This window comes from Alternaria postmessia (genome assembly GCF_024291825.1).
Source record: "Alternaria postmessia strain BMP 2775 chromosome Unknown scaffold_20, whole genome shotgun sequence".
Classification (NCBI taxonomy): Eukaryota; Fungi; Ascomycota; class Dothideomycetes; order Pleosporales; family Pleosporaceae; genus Alternaria; species Alternaria postmessia.
The window spans coordinates 280,837-300,722 of record NW_026260093.1 but is presented as its reverse complement, the minus strand read 5'-3'; the positions used below and the strand labels follow the sequence as shown (position 1 = coordinate 300,722).

General features: G+C 52.7%; 5 protein-coding genes across 5 annotated transcripts; 2 read left to right on the top strand and 3 right to left on the bottom strand.

The window, feature by feature from the left end:
• Positions 1 to 2,144: 2,144 nt before the first annotated feature.
• J4E82_004355 (uncharacterized protein) lies at positions 2,145 to 4,844 on the top strand (the record flags this gene model as incomplete). Its single annotated transcript, XM_051730634.1, has 4 exons — positions 2,145 to 2,158; positions 2,252 to 2,392; positions 2,516 to 3,091; positions 3,140 to 4,844. 4 exons carry the CDS (start codon positions 2,145 to 2,147, stop codon positions 4,842 to 4,844), a joined length of 2,436 nt encoding a protein of 811 aa, XP_051589683.1.
• A 4,402-nt stretch (positions 4,845 to 9,246) lies between these two features.
• J4E82_004354 (uncharacterized protein) lies at positions 9,247 to 10,367 on the bottom strand (the record flags this gene model as incomplete). Its single annotated transcript, XM_051730633.1, has 2 exons — positions 9,247 to 10,143; positions 10,194 to 10,367. 2 exons carry the CDS (start codon positions 10,365 to 10,367, stop codon positions 9,247 to 9,249), a joined length of 1,071 nt encoding a protein of 356 aa, XP_051589682.1.
• Positions 10,368 to 11,189: 822 nt separating this feature from the next.
• J4E82_004353 (uncharacterized protein) lies at positions 11,190 to 12,713 on the top strand (the record flags this gene model as incomplete). Its single annotated transcript, XM_051730632.1, has 2 exons — positions 11,190 to 12,639; positions 12,691 to 12,713. 2 exons carry the CDS (start codon positions 11,190 to 11,192, stop codon positions 12,711 to 12,713), a joined length of 1,473 nt encoding a protein of 490 aa, XP_051589681.1.
• A 2,250-nt stretch (positions 12,714 to 14,963) lies between these two features.
• Positions 14,964 to 16,188, bottom strand: J4E82_004352 (uncharacterized protein; the record flags this gene model as incomplete). The annotated part of the gene is made up of 4 exons (XM_051730631.1): positions 14,964 to 15,623; positions 15,696 to 15,828; positions 15,893 to 15,942; positions 15,997 to 16,188. 4 exons carry the CDS (start codon positions 16,186 to 16,188, stop codon positions 14,964 to 14,966), a joined length of 1,035 nt encoding a protein of 344 aa, XP_051589680.1.
• A 793-nt stretch (positions 16,189 to 16,981) lies between these two features.
• CCR4 (Glucose-repressible alcohol dehydrogenase transcriptional effector) lies at positions 16,982 to 19,311 on the bottom strand (the record flags this gene model as incomplete). The annotated part of the gene is made up of 2 exons (XM_051730630.1): positions 16,982 to 17,807; positions 17,858 to 19,311. 2 exons carry the CDS (start codon positions 19,309 to 19,311, stop codon positions 16,982 to 16,984), a joined length of 2,280 nt encoding a protein of 759 aa, XP_051589679.1.
• Positions 19,312 to 19,886: the final 575 nt, after the last annotated feature.

Sequence of the window (19,886 nt, the reverse complement as noted above, 5' to 3'; positions counted from 1 at the left end):
CATTCCGGTTATTCAGCACATCAGTTTGAGGTTGATTCGACCGTGAGACAACGTGCGATCATCCCTCTCTACTCGCCAAAGTCAGAAGTGATACTTGTGTCACCATTGGAAGACTGGGCTGCAGATGTTTTCTACATTTCTTTTGTTATCACACCAGGTTTCGGGCTTGACCGAGCACCTGTGGATCAGAGAGCAATTATCTGCAGTCATCGTAGCGTGTGTGGGCAAAAGTCACATGGACTAGGAGTTTGTAGGATACCAAGTGTATCAACCTAAGATTGCAGTCCCCTTCGCGCAACAACCAAGATTAGTCGTGCCAATTAGCGAGATGAAGAGCTGTGGCTAAACTGACAGCTCACATCAGACATCGCGATTGCTCCCCTTCCCTTCCCGTACCACGCTGCCACAATGACCAGGCGGCGCTCAAGGTCGAACCTATCCGGTCGCGGTTGTACGGAGGTGACCTCACTCCATCTTACTACGGCTAATGCATTGCTCAGGAGACACGGATACTGACACTACGCCAGAGTACTGCGCTTCTGGGCTGGACTCTGACATTCTACGAATCTAATCGCAACATCTAGTCATAAACGAGCCGTTTCCAGCTCCTTCTATTCTGCATGTCTACGCGTCTTGTCGCTATCTGCTCTGTTAGTAGGTCTGATCTGCAAACTGTGGCGTTCGATGTGGCGAGTGCAAAAGCTGTGCCACAATTGGCCGATCATTTCCGAGTTTACAGAAAAGGTTTCTTCCACATGATGATACTCGAGGCATTCGATTCGTCGAGAGTTCGCGTTGTCGATCGCGGTCTGTAACTGTTGCCACACTTATTTTTACACAACGATCGCTGCCTCTGTGGATTCCTCCGTTGCACCTACCGGACGACGATTCCACAGCCTTGCGATTGGCCATGCAGCCACAGGCATTCCATTCCATGCAACTGCCAGCACCATGTTCGGTGTAACTGCAAAAGGCAGTGACGTTCACTCTTACAGCATGGCTTCCAGATGCACTGTCCAAGCGCCTTACGATGACGAAAGCCGTTGATGGGATGGTTCAGTTTGGTGGATAGACTCGCTTTCGGGATAACGCCCGCTAACCACTCCTTAATCTCGGCTTGACAGGTGGTAAAATAACGTTAAGAATTAAGTCTTCCGAGTAAGCGCAAGCGATACGGCGCCAACGGGCGACAGTGGGATTGGCCTGCTAGATAGACTTTGACGAATTGGCGGGGTGGTATCCTCGTCTCTGATCCGTAGCTCATACGCAGGGGAAGGCGGCCGGCAGTGGGCTGAATAGGTAGGGCGAGCAGCGGTAGAGACGTCTGCCGCGTGGAAAGCTGCAAGAGACAAGGGCAGGAAGCGGTCTCGGGACACAAGTGGAAACGGGAGCTGCCCGGCATATGTCATTTCGCATTGAGGCGCCAACGCACACCGTAGGCGCCGCAACAGTCTTGCTTGACAAAGGGGGTATAGTGTGCGAGCAGAAGCTGTCTTGACGAGTAAATTACGCCCAAGGGCACGGAATACTCATCAAGCCACTGGAGCCGCGCACGAGCTCCTCGCACTGGTGTAGCAGTTGGAGTGGATTCGAGAAACATCGGGCTGGGTCCGCGCGATCCAGCATCCATGGGCGGATGTGCGCTTGGAGTGCGGGATGGCGACAGATGCAGCGACTATCAGCTCCTCATGCGGACGCAAAGAGCTTCTGGCCGGCTCGCGTCTGCCGTAAGGTTGTGGCTGTGCAGGACGGACGGTGGGTGATCAGTTCTGGCAGCATGTCGCGCACAGAGTAGGGCGGAGGACCAAAGCCGCCTAGGGCCGCGCAAAACTGTAGCGTTAGAGGAGCAGGGACCGTGTGCCTAGACCCGACGCTCCACCCATGCCCACGCGCGGCCCTCTTGCAATTCCGTCAGGCCCTGTGGATGCTCAGGTCGCTAGCTAAAAGACGTCTGACCACCGGCCCTGGACACCTGTGGCTTGACTCTCCCAGGCTCGACTTTCTCGTGGCAGCTGCTCTCCGTTTCATCAACCCATAGTCTGCTCCTCCAAGGCTCCCCAACCCAAACACCTTTTCTTCCCCATCGACTTCCCAGATGCAACCCGAATTAAACAAGACCTAATACCGCGAGAGCGCCCGATGCCATGTTTCGAAATAGGTACGTCCCGCCCGCGCCCAAGCTCGCATGTGATTTGCGCGCGTCGCGTGAAGACATCATGTACCTTGGCCGACCCACGACTGACATGCGCAGACTCAACTCCCAAAAACCCGATGGAAAGCTCCTAGAGGACTTCAAGGCGACTTTCCCTCACCTCCAGCAGCGTTCGCATTCTATTGCAGGTCCTCCGGGCCACACGCTCGCAGATGCGCTTGATGTCGCGCACCCCTCCCGGTACGTTCTTCCGAGATCCCCCCATCCCATGTCACTCGGCACGAACATCAACAACAACACCGCCGAAGCCGAACATGCACGCACAACGCACAGAAATATTATACTAACCCACATGTTTTTCAGACAACTCGACCATGAGGACATCAAAGACCAGGACCCGACCCCGCGTGGAAATACCGAGCCGTGGAGGTTCACTCCCTCGCTGCTGGACCCCAACAGCTTTGCCTTCACCTCTTTCGCAAACCAACCTCCTGGCTATTATACGCCAACTCCTGGCGGCACCAACACGCTCTACCACAGCCAGGCCGGAGACCTCCACACGCCCGGCTTCAGCTTTGGCCTAGGAACACCACTATCGCTTCCTACCTCCGAAGGTGCCCTTCATGCCGGCCAGGTCGCGCCTGCCAACCATCTTCATGGTTTCAATCCCCATGCTTTGGGGTCGCATCACTTCCAGAATGTCAACCCTTTTGGCATGCAGCCCCAGCATTCTCAATCCTTTGCCCCGCACCAGTTCACCCATCAGCCTGCTGCATTCGACCAAGGCAACATGGCGCAAAACCACGAGGATTCGCCAATGGACAATATGGTCCCAGAGGTCGAGATGCAAGAGCAGTCCCCTCTGATTGGTTATGCACCCCATTCATATGAAGGCATGGCAGCTGCCGTCGCACCGGCACCCCCTCCACCTAATCAAAAGTCCGTCGCCCTATCTTTCCAGCCTCTTTCACGTACTAACTTCTCCAGCTTCCGATACCACGTTACTTTGAATGCTCCCACGGCCATGATCAAGCAGTCAGATGAAGTTCCTGTTACCTATCTCAACAAAGGACAGGCCTATTCCATCTCTCTTGTAGACACGGCCCCCATGCAAGCGCAATCTCCATCGACAAAGCACAGAACCTTCATTCGCATTTCTTTCGAAGACGAGCAGCAGCGTCAGCGACCCGCGTCTTGCTGGCAACTGTGGAAAGAGGGCCGCGGAACTAACGAGGCGCACCAGCGTGGTGGAAGACTTCAAGCAGTTGAATTCGTGGACCCGAGCCAAGTCAGCGGCGGTGAGATCCAAGGACGTCCCAGAGTTGAACTCGAATCTTCCTCCTTCGATGGATTTGTCGTTGTATGGACACCAACTCACAACTCTTCGCCCGAGTGCTCTTTGGCCGTGCGTTTCAACTTCCTCTCTACCGATTTCAGTCACTCCAAGGGTGTCAAAGGCATTCCCGTCCGGTTATGTGCGAAGACAGAGATGGTCACCGAAGCTACCGGATCATCACCCCAAAGACCGGATGCTGAGCTTTGCTACTGCAAAGTCAAGCTCTTCCGTGACCATGGCGCCGAGCGGAAGCTGTCCAACGACGTCGCCCATGTCAAGAAGACTATCGACAAGCTGAAGCAACAGATTGCTCAGGTCGAGTCTGGCATGAAGGATTTCGGCAAGCGGAAACGTAGTGGATCAATCTCCAAGGGCAGTGTCAGCCAACGACCCGGAAAGGTACCTAAGCACAAGAGGACCTGGTCCATGTCTTCTGCGAGCGACAATCAAGGAGGCCGTGCGCCTGCTGAAGAAGACCTTCACATCAAACTGGCATCACTTCAAGACATGTTCAGTTCCACCAGGCCTGTCAGTGTTCTTTACCTCAAGGGAGAGGAGCAGGATGACCCGGATCTTCACCCAGTGATCCTAGGAGCTGCTCCTCAAGAACTCTCTAAGATTGACACAAACGTGGATGCGCCCATGTGGGAGGCTCCAGAGTCGCAAACAGGAACATCCTCTGTTGTATCTCCAACTCCCAGCTCTCAATCTCTCCACTCGGAGAAGCGCAGGACTACGTCTTTCCAACGTCCAGCGCCCTTCCAGCCACCATCCCGCATGTCCTCGAACGAATGGCGCAACATGCCACAAACAGCCACAGGTGATCTGAAGGGCATGACTAGCATTCAAGGCGGTGCAGACGTTCCAACAAAGGTCCAACGGCCATATTCTGATGACCACGCGCTTTCTGGATGGATCGAAGCCCTTGGGGTTGATCAAACCTACCAGCCGCCTCCGGAGCCTATGCTGAAGCCTGTCGCCTGCTTCTTCGTCCAACCGCGCTTCGCCGGTCGGCAACCCGATGATAACTACTTCCGCGCCGTGTATCTAATGGAGCGTACTGTGAAAGAACTTGTTGCTAGCATTGCAATGAAGATCAAGCTCGAGCCAACCAAGGTCACGCGAACCATCCGCGTCAACCAAAAAGGACTGCAGATTCTGATGGACGACGATGCAGTCAACAGGATTCCCGAGCAACAGGACATGACAGCCGAATTCCATGAGATCGGCACACCGCCAGTGCATGCTATGAAGCGCGAATGGGATGCGGGTCCTACAGACATTCAAGTTGATGGCGACATCAGCGTTACGGAAAACGTTCACTCGACCGGTTACGAACTCCGTCTTCTCTTCTAGGCTTTTATGTCTATCGCTCGCCTGCGAGACGCCGTTCCTTCATCTTTGATACCCTGTTTCTCGGTAATTTGCCGATTGTCACGACCTCATACTATTCGTACCTTGGAGCCTTGCATTGCTCTTTGAGGGCTGTTCTGAATTAACATCACTTGATTCAGTTCTACTGTTTGGCGTTTAGCGCCTTTGGAGATACCACGCGTTCGACCAGAGCGTTTGCTGCATTTCCTTTGTTGATACCTTTCTATTCTTCTTCTTTCCGGTGCGACGACGATACCCATTATACTATTACCACTTTCACCTTTCCAGCGGCTAAGATTGCAAAGCAACGATCTGTTACGAACACATAGCGAGATACACACACGCAACTACGAGGGAGGAGCGTTGAACCTGTAATTTCTTTCTACATACAACAAGGATGGCAGCTCTGTCCACTACGGTGTACATGCCCATTATCCTTTGCGAGCCTAATCAAACCTTTTCGCTCTGAAGCTGTCGTCACCTGCGATTTCTCGACTTCTCTTCCCTGTACAATTTTCTTGCGCTCCACGTTCTTACCCTGGCCGACCGAAGCTGCGCCGTTGACCGCGGACACCCCCACTGACGTTGTGACATAGCGATGATCCTTACATTCCCCGTCCGCCGCCAAAGTTAGAAACCTTTTTTTCCGACCGACCCCATCGCGGCAGATTGCTCCTTGCCTGCCCCATCGAATAATATTTCAGTGTCTTGGCGCGCACAAGCATTTAACACGCTATCGTCTCCGGAAATTACGCGCGAAGCGTTCGCACCAGGGGTTCAGCAGTAACGGGCGGCTTGCACCAGCGTCAATCAATACACGTTCGCGAATGGGTTATGCGACGACTATCGTCGGTCTCGCTTTTCCAAACACTAAACTCAACATTGTTGACACCGTGTTTGGTACACCTGTCAGCGTTTGGGCGGGGACCCCTGACACGCGAGTAATTGAGGGGGCTGGCGGGAAGTGTGGGTATGGTAGCCGATTCCGATAGCACATGTATCCGACTCAAAGGATTGTCTGCCCGAGACTTGATGTCATACTGCAGAAAAAGGCTCACGAATCACGACCATGGTACACCTACAGAAAACCGATAAGTCAGACCGAGGGAGCAGGGTCTGGAAGATGCGTTGGCAATGAGAAAGTACGCGTCGAATGAGAAAGGACCGATCAGATCTGGTCTCCTACTGCCTTATTCGAAATCGCATATTATGAAACGCCAATCCATCGTACGGATTGTGGCTTGAACGAATAGTCTACGGGATGTGCAGCACCAAGCAAGCGCTCATGCAAGTGTGGTGTGATATTACAAGGAAATCGCACATTCGAGAGTATCTTCGGAGGCGAATGGACTCTCAAACCGAGACTATGCATAAGGAGAGGCTTCCGGTAATGCCGTCGCTCATATTGTGCTCGAACAGGAGGGCCGCGACGGAAAGCTAGCCGACATGCGCCAGTATGTTCGCTCGGAATACTTTCGCCACCTCTTGTGTTGAAGCAGAACGCCTCGCGGACCCCGAAGAGTGTTCCTTCCAATGGAAACACGGAATAAACGTACAACATGAACGGGAACCTACTATACGACTATCCGGGCTATCGGCCACTTACTACGCTGGAATGAGGCGTTCTAATCATAGTGATTTTGTAAGGCCATTTCACAAAAGCGTTGTACGACAACCAATAAGCATGTAGGATCTACACAGAGATCGACATCTTGTGTACTCAAGCGAGCCGGCAAGTGGCGAGTGGTGTGGCTGGACCCTGGCCTTCGCCACGAACTGCGGGAGCGCTGGCGTGTGCCACATGGCGTAGAACGCCCTGGCAGCTGACGCAGGTGTCATGCGGACATTGACGAACTGTGACTCACGGCTTGCGGAGGATTTCTTCTCCCTATCGCAAGGGAGTTGTCGGTCACTCCACCGTGGAGTATCTTGACGTAAGTGTACCGAGACGTCACCCGAAGAGGTCTGCACCGCCACAGATAGGTGTTACGTACCCCTCGCAACGGTGTTGATCACTTCACATGCCAGAATGCTTCACTTCTAACCAGCACAATTCCATTTCCAGAAAATTCGGCGACATATCAATTGTTCTGGCATTCTAGATTGTTGGTACCCCGCTTCTGCCGTAGGGTAAGAATATCAGCCGTAGTTTGCAGATCCTAGCCCATGATGGACACATATGTCTCTTTGCTTAATCTGACTTCGCAGCGCGGACACCAGACGGAACATCTCCGACGACTCAGAAGAAACAGCAAATTGCGCACAGCCACGATGCTGAAACGGCGATGGAATGGAGCTCCAGATGGGCCTATTCCAGCATCTAGTCTTCGCACTGGATGCATTACGGTAAATTCCACCTGGGCATCAAGCAGGCTAGGATGATTGTCATTGCTGTTACGTGAGGTTATGTACTGCGATTTGTGGTGCTCCGAGCTGAGGTTTGAGAAGTAGTCTAGCTTCGTAAAACGGATACACTTGAGCATTTTTGGAAGGTATCATTTGATTCTCGTAGACGGCTAAAAGATGATGGTGTAGGTTTGGTACGCATCAACAAACTAAAGCGTCGGGAAGACTACCGATCCCAGATTCAAATCCCGCATCACCCCAACATCCCCCACCGTACCATATCTTTCACAAAAACCGGCCGTATTATCGGACCGCAAACAATGCAAATCTGAAAGAAAAGCCCCGTGTATTGCGACATGATATGTGATTCTGTTATGCATGATGAAGTCACCAGATTGGGATCGGATTCTGAGCGGGAAAAGAAAAGTGGAATCAGCAATTTCAGCACCCCTGTTCGCTACTCGTTCATGAGGTGTGCACGTGTATACCGGGCATTTTCGTGACATCCACCTGTCAACGCAAATTACCGCGGAAATCAAAGACCGAGAAAGGCCTCGGTTCTTGCTGTCAGAACGCATGTATGAACTGTTGCTCCATGATGACTTCATACATGCGGTCAGAAAACGCTCTCCCTAATCATCCGGCATGTGTTTCAAGTTTGACAGACCAAGCGTGCACTTGCTGGAGATCCAGCACAATTCAGCGGTGTCCCCACAGCTCGCTTCCCGCAGCCCGGTACCTGTAAGCAGCCCAGGCAGTCAGCACTTGAGCAGCTTCAGATCTCCCACCCGTCGCGCTGCACTGGCAAGGCTACGCGCGCAATCGCGATCGCATCCTCCGGCAGAAATGGCCGCACCTAATATCCCTCGAATGAAGAGGTTGCGATTGGGATCGTGGGTCATCTCGTTTACGACTGACAACGAATCAGTGGGCTGGAGAAAGCTGTCATGCGCCATCAGCCGCTGACGCACCTGGAATACTGCCGGTTGGGCGGATTGAAAGAGCGATTCTGTGAAGTCTGAGTGTACCTACAGGAGCCACGTTGATGCGTCTGCATTAGTACGACGTGCATCTTACGATCTTACTGTGCGTCTTGCAAGGGTATGCTCAAGGTAGTCACCTGCACGGTACTTGTTTTGACGGCGCCTCAGGGTGTGTCCCCATCCGGCAGTCCATTTCGGATCTTTGGGACACATACGGTACTATTCTCATGCATCGGATTACTTTTTCCAAGGTTCTTTCTTGGATCTCCGACGACGAACATGGGGGGCTGGTTGTTGAGCATCGTATTTTTCTGCTTTTTCTTCAGCTCTGGGACATAGTGAGCTTCGGCCGGAAGTTGCCTGCTACCCATGTGCTTGTATGAATGCTTTGATCGCTTCGCTGTCAGATTCTGTCGGCGGAAGCGCCAGGACGGGAAGATCCCCATCCTCATATCAGGTCATGTTATTGTACATGGTAACGTTGCCATTGAAATCCTTCACCCCCGCGCACGTGCACTCCCAATACCGCCTCTGCGATAAGACCTCTTTTTGTACTTCTTTTCCGATGTCCCAAAATCCCCCATGTCTCTCTTCGGAGCAGTGGCTCCGATACTCGGGTCATTAGTTCATTTGGGATACTGTACTGACGAAAGAGGATCGGAGGCGCTGGGGAAAAGCCGGGTTATCCTGACCCAAAACCTGGATTGTGGATGATGTGTTGCGCGGGATGCAGTGTGGGCCGGAGGCGTGCGTGCATGTGTGGAGCGCGGAACCAAGGTATTGATAGTTCCGAAAAGGAAACGTACGATGTCGGTTTAGATACTAAACACGAATGCACCGCCACATGTCGATATTCTTTATAGACATGGGGGAAAAGGGATGAGTACACGATAGGAACTTCGGCAAGGCTTTGGGTGATGTATGCTTGTGGATGCCATTCCCCTCGTAACGAGGTCAGATCTGTCTAACGAGTTTGTGGCGGTCGATTGGCGCTCGTAGTGCAGCAACTGCAGCAACCTCGCAACAGAGGGTCAGGTAACTCTACACCAGCAATTTCAGTCATCCAACTCTCTTCCAAAGTCAATCAGTCTAAGCTTCCTCGCATCTTTTGGGTGGAACTGCGCAATCTTTGCCCTGACCAAGAACCTCGAGGCTGCAGAATCTCTTTGTAGTTGGAAATACGCCTTTCCACCTCCTGGTCCCATCAACGTAGCAAACAGGTTCTCAATCAGCTGTCGCATTTCCGCGTCTGCAGCTTCGGCCTCAGTAGGTGGCTCTTCTTCCTCCTCTTGATCGTCAACAGCAGTCTTCTTGCCCCAAATTTGGTCAATCCTGCGTTGTCGCGTTTTATCTGATGCTGGCTTTTTGGACGACTTTGGGCGTCCTTTCTTCGTGAACCCGGCAGCAAGTGTATCGTCTTCCACATCAAGCATATCACCTACTACAGGTCCGCCCAGCTCTTCTGCTGCAAGCATGCTAGAGAGGTAATCGTTGATGAAGTCGTTCATTGCTCCACCCATGCGCTGCATCTCCTTGTCGTAGCTCTCTTTCTTTGCGCGCTTAGCCGCAATCAATTCTCGCGCAAGCTGAGCGGGTGTCTTCTGTGAGCGATCTTCGTGCTGAGAACGTAGTCTTTCAATGCGGTTCTCCATTGATTGACTCAGAAGTTGGGCGTCATGTAAAAGGGCTTCTTCTTGACGAAGGTTGGGTTCCTGGACGTCCAGTTGGGATTGCGTGCTGGTGATAGCATCCTTGGTTCCTTTAATGTTCTGCTGAAGGGTACGCGCTGCTAAGAGTGCAGGTAGAACTGATCCTGGCGCAGGTAGGTATGTTGCGGTTGAATTCAAACGTCGATACGCGTCTTTGACAGCAATGAGTTGCTGCAATTTTTTACGCGGATCTTCCGATGCGTAAGCCGCACTCTCTATATCAACCTGTGACCGTGATCGTAGCTATCATCTGGTTAGCATGTATCTATGCAGACGCGTCTTCATTGCATTACCTTGTCAAGCGCTGCTTGTTGTTCCTGCACGCGTGCTTGTAGCTCCTTCACCGTCTGCTCCAAACGCGCCTCGGTACTCGACGCGTCGAAGTCGACAACATCATCCTGCAGCCCACGAGCTTCTTCGGAATACTCGCGTATCTTTTTGAGTGTCTCGTTCTGCGGTTGCGCCATGTCTGCAATAGGTTGGCTGCGTGTTATGGTGCGGTCCACCAGTGTCGCTAACAGACCCGTGGTGCCTGGGGAGGGCAACGTCACCCCTTTCGACTCTGAACTCACTGCAGTTCCCGCTGCACCACGTAGAGATTCACCACTGCTTCACACCTTGCACTGCCTGTGTTTTCAGACAAAGTTGTAGAACTACACGTGACGCGCCAAGACTTAGCGCCGATCTCCCCGCGATAGCTCCCATTTTGCGTTGTTTGCGCTACCTCCTCTCATCCAACCACCTGCTGCTCTCAACCATCGCCAATAGTTCCTTCTCCATCTCCATCGCGACCCCTTCTTCTAACATTGCTTTCTCGTTTGAGAAGGAAGGCACGCAACCTCGAGCTCTCCCATCTGAGACGCCGGACCGTTGCCGAGAAGGTTTGACGAGCGAGCTTTCTTTCCTTGGGCCAGTTTCTTCGTCTGTCGACCTCACCTCGCCCCAAGAAACATACACCCTTTCCGACTCTCCCGCTCCATCACAAGCACCATCATACACGGTTCCTCATTCTCCGAGGCATCCCTTCTCCGACCACTGCACCCTCTGCACGCTCCATACTCCTTCAAGCTCCCGGCGACCTCACATCCACGCACCTTCACCGCACTGTCGCGACTCCCTCCATCCGCCCTCACAGCACGCTTTCTTTCACGGCCCCAGCTGTACATAAAAGTCGCAATTAGTCGAGATCAATTGAACAAGTCTCAACATCCCGTTTGAGCGCGCGTCGACTGTGAAGAGCGTGCATATCCGTTTCAAGATTCAAGACCCACAACTCATACACAGAAATCATGTCTGCATCACCCACCATCGCAGCCTCCTCGGCCAAGCGACCGCTTGAAGAGCCCTCCTCGCCTACCGGTCCCAACGACCAACCCGATGCCAAGCGCCCGGCCCTCGATAAGATGCTCAAGGAGAACGCGCCCAACCCTGACGATATCGATGTCGCCCAACCTGTCAAGGCCGATGATGTTGCCACAGAAGGCATCACGCAAGAGGATGTGAAAGCAGTACCCGAAGTGGCCGAGACTGTGGTTGAAAATGGTGACGAGACTATCCAAACGGATACTGTTGTCCCCGACGCCCCTTCTATTCTTGAAACCCAGCCTATCCAATCCACATCCGGTGCTAACGGTCGGCCTGTGAATCACAACCAGCAGGTGGACGAGACCAACTGGCTACATGTGCGTGCTTGTATTGGCACCAGCGAGGCGGCTACTATCATTGGCAAGGGCGGAGAGAACGTAACTCAGATCCGTCGTCTGTCTGGCGCCAAGTGCACCGTTAGCGACTACTCTCGAGGCGCTGTTGAACGTATCCTTACTGTAAGCGGCCAAGTTGATGCTGTGTCCAAAGCATTCGGCCTCATTGTGCGCACCCTCAACCAGGAGGATCTCGAGACTCCTTCGACATCCACCTCCAAGGCGTACCCTATGCGCCTCCTCATTCCTCACATCCTCATTGGTTCCATCATCGGAAAAGCCGGTGTCCGCATCCGTGAGATTCAAGACGCTTCCAACGCTAAGCTGAACGCATCTGACACTCTCCTACCCAACTCTGGCGAGCGATCGCTGATCGTCCTGGGTGTTGCTGACGCTGTACACATTGCTGTGTACTATGTTGCTCAGACTCTGGTCGAGCAGCTGACTGAGCGATTCGGCGGTCCCGCTGCGTCCCAATACGCAACCCGTAGCGGCATGGCTGCCAACGTAGTCCCTGGTGGCATGTCCGTTCAGCCGTACGTTCCCCAGCCCGCCGGAGGCCAGTACTCTCACCCGCAGAACTTCCGTCGTCAAGAACCACCTCAGCGAACCCCCGCTCATGGAGGATATGGTGCTCCCCACATGCATGGACAGCCTCCTCAACAATCGCCATATGGACATCCCAACATGCCCTACGGAGCTGGTTCGCCTAGCCGCGGTCCCTACGGTGGTCCTGCAGCTCCCACTCCTTACGGTGGTCACCCTGCTGCAGCGCCTGTTGCGCATGGTGGTGCTGCTCCTCATGCAGCGGTCGGTGGCATGCCCGGCCAACCTCTCACCCAGCAGATCTTCATCCCCAACGATATGGTTGGCGCTATTATCGGCAAGGGCGGTGCGAAGATTAATGAGATCCGTCAGCTTAGTGGCAGTGTCATCAAAATCAACGAGCCCACCGACAATAGCAACGAGCGTCTTGTCACCATTACAGGTACACAAGAGTGTAACCAAATGGCACTTTACATGCTGTACTCGCGACTTGGTTAGTAGTCTGTCTTAACTTGCAATATCCAGAAGCTAACCTCATGTACAGAATCGGAGAAGCACCGTATCTAGTCGCAGAGTGCTGCAACCTGACATCGCTACCGCGTGATTTATTGGCGGTCTACAATATCGTAGGCATAAGCTTACTGTGTTTTCCGGATGCATGTATACATTGGAGCACGGCGTTATGATGGTATGCTTACTACCTCGATGGTTTCTTGGGCGTGTACTGTACGTACGCTTTCTCCTTTTTCTCACTGCTCTCGGCGAGTAGGAGCATCGCTATGGGAAACTACGCGATTAGGGATCTGGGGTGCCTCGTGTCGCCCTACTGGTCTTTCGCTGCTGATCTATTTGATACTCACATACCTGGTAATCTATCAAAAGCTATCTGACTTCATGACTGGGTTTGTGCATTGTATCATCGTGAGCCCTATGCTGTTGTCTTGTGTGAGAATGTACCAAGTCTGTTGAGTTTTGTAATACAGTTGCTGTGCGGGTAGACGTCAAGGTTGATCGATATGAGTTTGCAAGACTCTTGAGTTTATCTAGCTGCTGTTCGCGTTCTAAACCCGCGCAACACGTCTCAAGAATGCGTACAGGCTCCTCGTCTAACTTTGTCTCGACACTGGATTGACGAGAAGGCGTTCTTTCATACCTGGCACAAACATCAGGTCTAGCTATCCGTACTAGAACAACATACAATGCCAACTATTGCACAAGCGTTCTACAGCATTGGTGAACAGACGATGTGATCGCCCTATACGTGCATTCATCTTTATCTGGAGCTTCTTGTGATGATTTCTCGAATGCCATTGTTCACGGTACAAACCTACGATCATGTCCCGAACCTAGTGTGTTGCATCTGCACATAGCTTCTACCCTTCTTCCAGTTGGCTGTGTGCCTGTCAAGCTAGTTTGTGGTACGTATTGTCAGTATGAGTCTCACCTGATTTTTGTCTTTGTGTTTTACGAGTTTGCATCCAATATCATAGACCAATCGTTGAGAAAGGCAGAATCATCCTCAGACATATCTACAGGGTAACCATCAATGTCCATGAACATCTATTGGAGGTATATTCTTCCTCTTCTTAGGCATCACACGTTCCCAGCTACCATCGTCAGTTTCCTCACTGTCGATTGTGCGCTTATTGTTTTTCGAAGTCTGAAGTTGGGGATGCTGAGTCGCTAGAGGTTTCGTGTATTCATACAGTTCCCTATCTGAGTCGGACAGATGAGAATTCCTTAGGATCAAGGAATCCCTCTCAGCAGACCACTTAGCGTGAGTCTTGTTGTGTTGGTCAGAACGGGGCGATTAGCAATGAGACTGACAGATAGATTGAGGGGAAAATCTTTGGGCAGATTCTCAGTCGATCAGTCCTGAATACCCTCTTTGGTTGCACGTTGTGTGCACATTTCGATCATCAGACGACGAGCAGTGCTAGTCTCAATAGCACCTTTATAGATCGTACAGATTGCCACTGGCTCTGAAGTGAGATACTCAAATCGAGGATCCTTATCCTGATCAGGAATCGTCTCCAGAATAATCTCCTTGGTAGTATCGTCCATGAGCATCTCCGCTAGGACGCAGAGCTTACAGATGGCAAATGATTGAATTTTGATGGATGGAGCGCCATCCTGCATTACATGAATCAGCGACAAGAATGAATATGATGATCATGCGAGAACACATATGTAAAGCATCTCTAGATATCATGCGAACCTGGCCTGAACTGATCGTACAACGAGACCGGCATTCTTTTGAGTCGTTGATGACCGACATGTTTAGCTGACAGGGTGAGAAGTTAATCAAGCAGCGTATGAAGAAACTGTATTTGGCGTGAGAGAGAGGAAAAGGGTGATTGTGCCGGCTGGCGCCTTTGGACAACATTAGTCTTGCAATAGAGTAACATACCTACAGGTATTTAGCAGCAAATATGGTCATTTAGTCGTCCCAACATGTAAGGATTCGAGAAGAGTGTTGTCCTAGTGTCAACATTATCTTTTGCTATCGCCACGAAACTGTAGTAAGTAAGCCGTGTTAGTGCTGTGAGAATTGAAAACTCAATGTGGTGGTGGGATGGCTCGTGTAGGAAGTCTCATACACAAGAGAGGTGCAAAACTCTTCACTCAATGCGGGCTTGTTGACTCTTATGCTTTGTGATAACATTTTACACTTGCTATGCCAACGCGTGAACACCTACCACGCCTATCTATCTTGCAATCAGCGAGCAACTCACACACCCCTTATCGAATGTCACGCCCCTACGCCAAACCGTTGCCACTCTATACACCCCTCGCCGCCTCAATAAGACACTCTACCTAAGTAGTGGCGGGTGCAGGTGCAGTAGCAGGGTCAGTGCCGACAGGCGCAGCTGGTGCAGTACCAGCAGTGCCCTCAGTAGGTGCAGGAAGTGCTGAGTTATCAATCGCGTCGTCGCTCTTCTTGGCCCACTTGGGCTCCTTTGCCCACTGGGGATCCCACCATGGGCCCGCATCGCTCAGTTGGCAACCCTTTTCACACTGGCAGCTTCCACCGAACTCCTTGGGTAGGTTCTCTGCCGGGACCTGTGCCAGCAATTCCTTCTGGTATCCGCTGCCGAGAACGTGGATCTTGGCGCTTGTGACGGGGTCGAGGAACTTCTTGACAACGCTGAAGACACCGGAGAAGCCCCAGGGGGCGTTGATGATGTACATCTTGCCCATACGCTCTGGGTAGTAGTTCTGGCCAATCTGCGACACAGCACCCAAGTAACCGTACACAGAGGTAGCCTTGCCGATACCAACACCCTTCAGGTCCATGATTGTGCACGAAGTCTCGAGGAGGTAGCCAGACTTGCGGGAGCAGGCAGGGAGACGGGGGTCGGCCATTTTTTCGTATTCGCAGACAAGGTTCTGGATCATACGGTCTTGGGAGGTGATCTTGTTGAGTGCGGTGAGGTCGACGTTGCCGAGCTGCTCGATGTAGACTGGGCGGCCATCCTGGTATCTACGTCAGAGGTTTTTCTTGGGTGAATCTGGGCCGTATCCTGCGCCCAAGTATAGGCCACATACCTTGTCCGTCTTGTGGTAGTACTGGGGGTAATATTTGAAGACTTCGGGTCGCTCCTTGTAGTCGAAGGTGCGGACCAGCTCATCAACACCGCAGCCAGCGTACTCGGCCCTCCACTTCTCGCAGTCAACGAACCTGGTGATTGTCAGCATGCGTTCTATACACACCCATGTGCTCTTCTTCTGCGAGGTTTACGTACATTTGCTTCGCAAGCTCAACATTGAACTTTCGCGCGCGGAGGAATCGTAGCTGTGAATTGTTTAGCTTGAGATCTTTTCACCGCCTTAGCACCGACGAGCATACCAGAGTCAGAGTGTCGAGGTTCTTGGTGTGGCCAGCCTGCTCCAGCTGGGTCCTCAGCTGGAAGACTTGGGCATCTTGCTCTGGAGTTGTGTGGCCTGGGTGTCCACTTTGGGCGGTGGGAGCAACGGTAGGGTAGTCGTAGTGGTCGTACTTGGGGTCGAGCTTCAGCTCGTTGGTGGCAGCGGCAGCCATCTTGTTCAGAATTTGGGAGAAAAGAGGTCACTCAGAGGTTCTAAAGAGTTGGTGGGTAATTGCGTGTTGCGCGGCCTGAAGGGAAGTTATCGAGGAGCGCGGACGTCCATGTTGACCAAGTGGGTCCAGTTCGCGGCGGTCAAGCGCCCGTCTAGGACCCTTCCCCTCATCATCATTCGGCCTGCTCCTTGACGGCTCTTCCCAGCGAATTGTCGCCGCCGACACTGCCCCATGACGGCATCTCTGGCTCACAGCGACTGCACACGTTTTACTCGCCCATGTTACACCACACATGCATCGTGACCATTTTGAACGGTAAAACCGTAGCCAGACCTGCTATAAAGCAGTCGACAAGGCCTTTTTGAAACACTACCTAATTGATACATTGCAGAAAAGATGAACGCAAGAAGAACCCAGAAGATAGATCAAACAACCCATGCCGGAAAACACCAGCCGCATACAGCCAAACGCTTCGCACACCAAAAAGAGAGTAATGGTCCTTCCATCGTCAGGCTCCCTGGAAACATGTTCCCCACACTGAACAACAAACATGATGTGAGATTCGTGTACTAACCGCTGGCATTGCTCATACCTCCCAAGATGATCAGACCGCGCACCGTCTATCGAGCGATTCACCCGCCGTTGCCAAACCTAAACTTCCATCATGAAGCCCGCAAAGGACGCGGGCCGACCATAGCAACCGAACACCGAGCAAATGACGCCTGGAAAACGACGGAGATTGCTGCACCACAAGCCTATTGACATGCCCAGAGGCCAAACGACGTCGAGTCGCTCAATTCCTTCGTTCCCGACTTGGGCCAAAGTCGACTTCGGATACCTTCTTCGCCTCTTTCCGGTTCTTGACAATGTACTGCGCGTACAAGGCCACGTGGTCACTAGGGAAGTGATAGTTGGGGAAACCCGGTACCCGCTGGAGATAGCCCTTGTCGATCTCACCAAGCAGACCAACCACCTGCAGTGTGTTTGTCGAGTACCAAATGTAGTCCAAAACTCCTTGGAAGTGAGGCACGTAGTTGGTGAACGCCAGCTCGCCGATGGATGCATAGCTGGACTTGAGGCTGAAGGGATGGGATATGCCGTCTCGTGTGAAATTACCATACTTGCGGTTTCCCAGGTCCACGTGAGCATTCGACACATTGCCGTGCGTGATGAGATCGTAGACACCAGACGATGGCATCGAGTTGAAGTCACCGCATAGCAAGACAGGGATGTCGGAGGGATCCGAGTATTCCTTGGAAGGTCCTGGTTCCTGCGTCGGATCGGGCTCTGCTCCTTCTTCACTGTCGCCGTTTGTGAATTGGTACACCACCTTGTTTTTGCAGGCTGGGTGTTTTGTCCATTGAGTTGCAAGTTTCGTGATACCCTCCATCAAAATGGCGACTTGTACAAGCTTGACGTCCTGGAACGCAGGGTTCCAGAAGACGTGCACGTTTCCGACGATGAACCTGGATCCTGTAGCACGGTTTTCAAGGAATGCGACCACTCCAATGTCATCTCGGGGCATGACGCGGTTGAAGATGTCGTGTTCGCCCTTCATGTCTGGACGGTTGATGGCAGTGTTGGCAAAGTCGATGAGCTGCTTGTCCAGCAAGATATACCTAGGCAAGTCAGTATTGGTCTGCAGATGAAGATGTGGACATCGACTTACTTGCTGTTCTTATAAAAGATAGCACACCCATCGACAAGTTTGGCCTCCCTTTCTGCCATGGTGCGTGCTCTTGATTTCGGCCAGAACACTCCTTTGTAGTCGTTGTGTGCCAGCTCTGCTCGGAAGAACTCGTTGAAACTGTCTTGGTCGATTTCTTGCAAACATACTATATCTGCGTCACGCTCGCGCAACTCAGCAAGAATGAGCTCCCTACGGCTCTCCCATGCCAATGCTGAGCTCGGCGTGTATCCATACTGTGATTGTGTGCAGTATTTGTCGCACAGAATATTGTAGCTAAGCGCACTGACAGTCTCTTGGTTCGTATCTTGGATCTCGTCGAGAACGATCCAGTCTCGCTCCGGTGGCGCTTCAGGACCAGGCGCGTTCTCGCGGAAGTGTTTGATAAGTTCCGTGGTGCCTTGTTCCATCATGATCTGTTTCAAGTCGTCCGGAATGGGATTGCCCTCAATACCAAGCATCTCTAGCTGGTATAGTGAGCCCAGTTCGTACGGCAAGTTTTCGATGTGATTGTCAAACAGGAGCAGCTGCTTCAGGTTCACTAGCATGCCAATCTCCGGGGGCAGGTATTGCAGATTGTTCAGGGAGAGATCCAGGTGTGTCAAGTTTCGTAGTTGTCCAATCTTCTGGTGCACATACGTGAGTTTGTTCGAGTTGAGGTAGAGCTTCGTCAGGAAGGTGTAATTGAACAAAGCGGGTGTGATGACTTTGAGGTTCTGGCCGCCAAAGTCAAGAATTGTCCATATGTGTTGGTCCTTGGCATCTTGCGCCGGCTGAGCAGCAGGCCTATTGCGCTCTTCTTTGTCTGCCTCTTTTTGCATCCCATTGCTTGTTCCTGCCACAACGCTCTTACTAACGCTCGGGTGGATCCTGGCATGCGAATGAGCCTGCGTCATTTCACGGGCTGTCTGGTACAGCTTCATCTGCTCTTGCCAGTGCTCGGTTGTCGGCTTGTTGAGTCCGCTGTGGACACTATTGGGTGTACCGTTCTGGAGATGCCCCGGCGTAAAGTGGGGCTGAACATTGGACATGCCCCCACTCGAGATGTTGTGCTGGTGGTTGAACTGGCTGACATGGTTGTTTCCCGTGATGTCATGGTGCTGCTGGTGATGTTGGTGCTGATGTTGGTTGTGCTGGTTGTGTTGGAAAGGCTTCCCCAAATTCATCTGCTGCATGAAATTCTGGTGCCCAGCTCGCCCGTTCATCATAACGTTTTGGCCCTGGTGCCCATGGGCGTTGTTGAACATGCCGAACTGTTGCGGAGAAGACTGGCGCCCAGGGGATCGCGAAGGTGAGGGGGTGTCGGGGTTGGGGAAAGGTATGCGGGCGCTAGATGTGGGTGACCGCACTCGGCCGGGGAGGTTGCGTATATTCTGTGCGTGTTGTGGATAGAAGGTATTGCCGGTTCCCCTGGGGTAGACCGAGTACTCGGCCATCTAAGGGAATCGCGGCGGAGGGAGGACGGATTCCCGCAGGCGGCTTTGCGTATGGAGGGTGAAAGCCGCGGGTTTTCAAGGCGAGCGAGGGCGTCAGGTGGGAGGAAGGGTTCGGGCACGCGATCTTCTTCGTTTTAACATGGGCGCCCGGCTGACTCTCCGACATGAGCACGCGCTAACAGACGCGGCACCCGTATACCATGTATCGACAGCCCGGCGGGTCGCGAGTGAGGGAGATGTTGGAGCGGGGACTCGACAGCGAGCGAGGGGGGCGGCTTCTGGGGGGTCGGGGGCGTGTTGGTAATAAAGGCCTCGGGCAAAGGGCTCGTATTGATATCCCGGCGGGCTTGTACTGTTCTGGAGCTGTCAGTTGGTGTAGCGGGGAATCGAAGAGGTTGGACGTGGAGCTTGGAGAGGGCGGCAGAAGCGTGTGGAAGCGGCGCACGTACGGCAGCTGAGGATGTCAAAGGGCGCGCAGGAGGGCAATCAGTCTCAATTGTACCAGACAGACTGTGGGCGGGTCCAACTGCAGCGCTGTGAAGAATAGAGAGCGTAGTGATGCGATACGTGAAGCC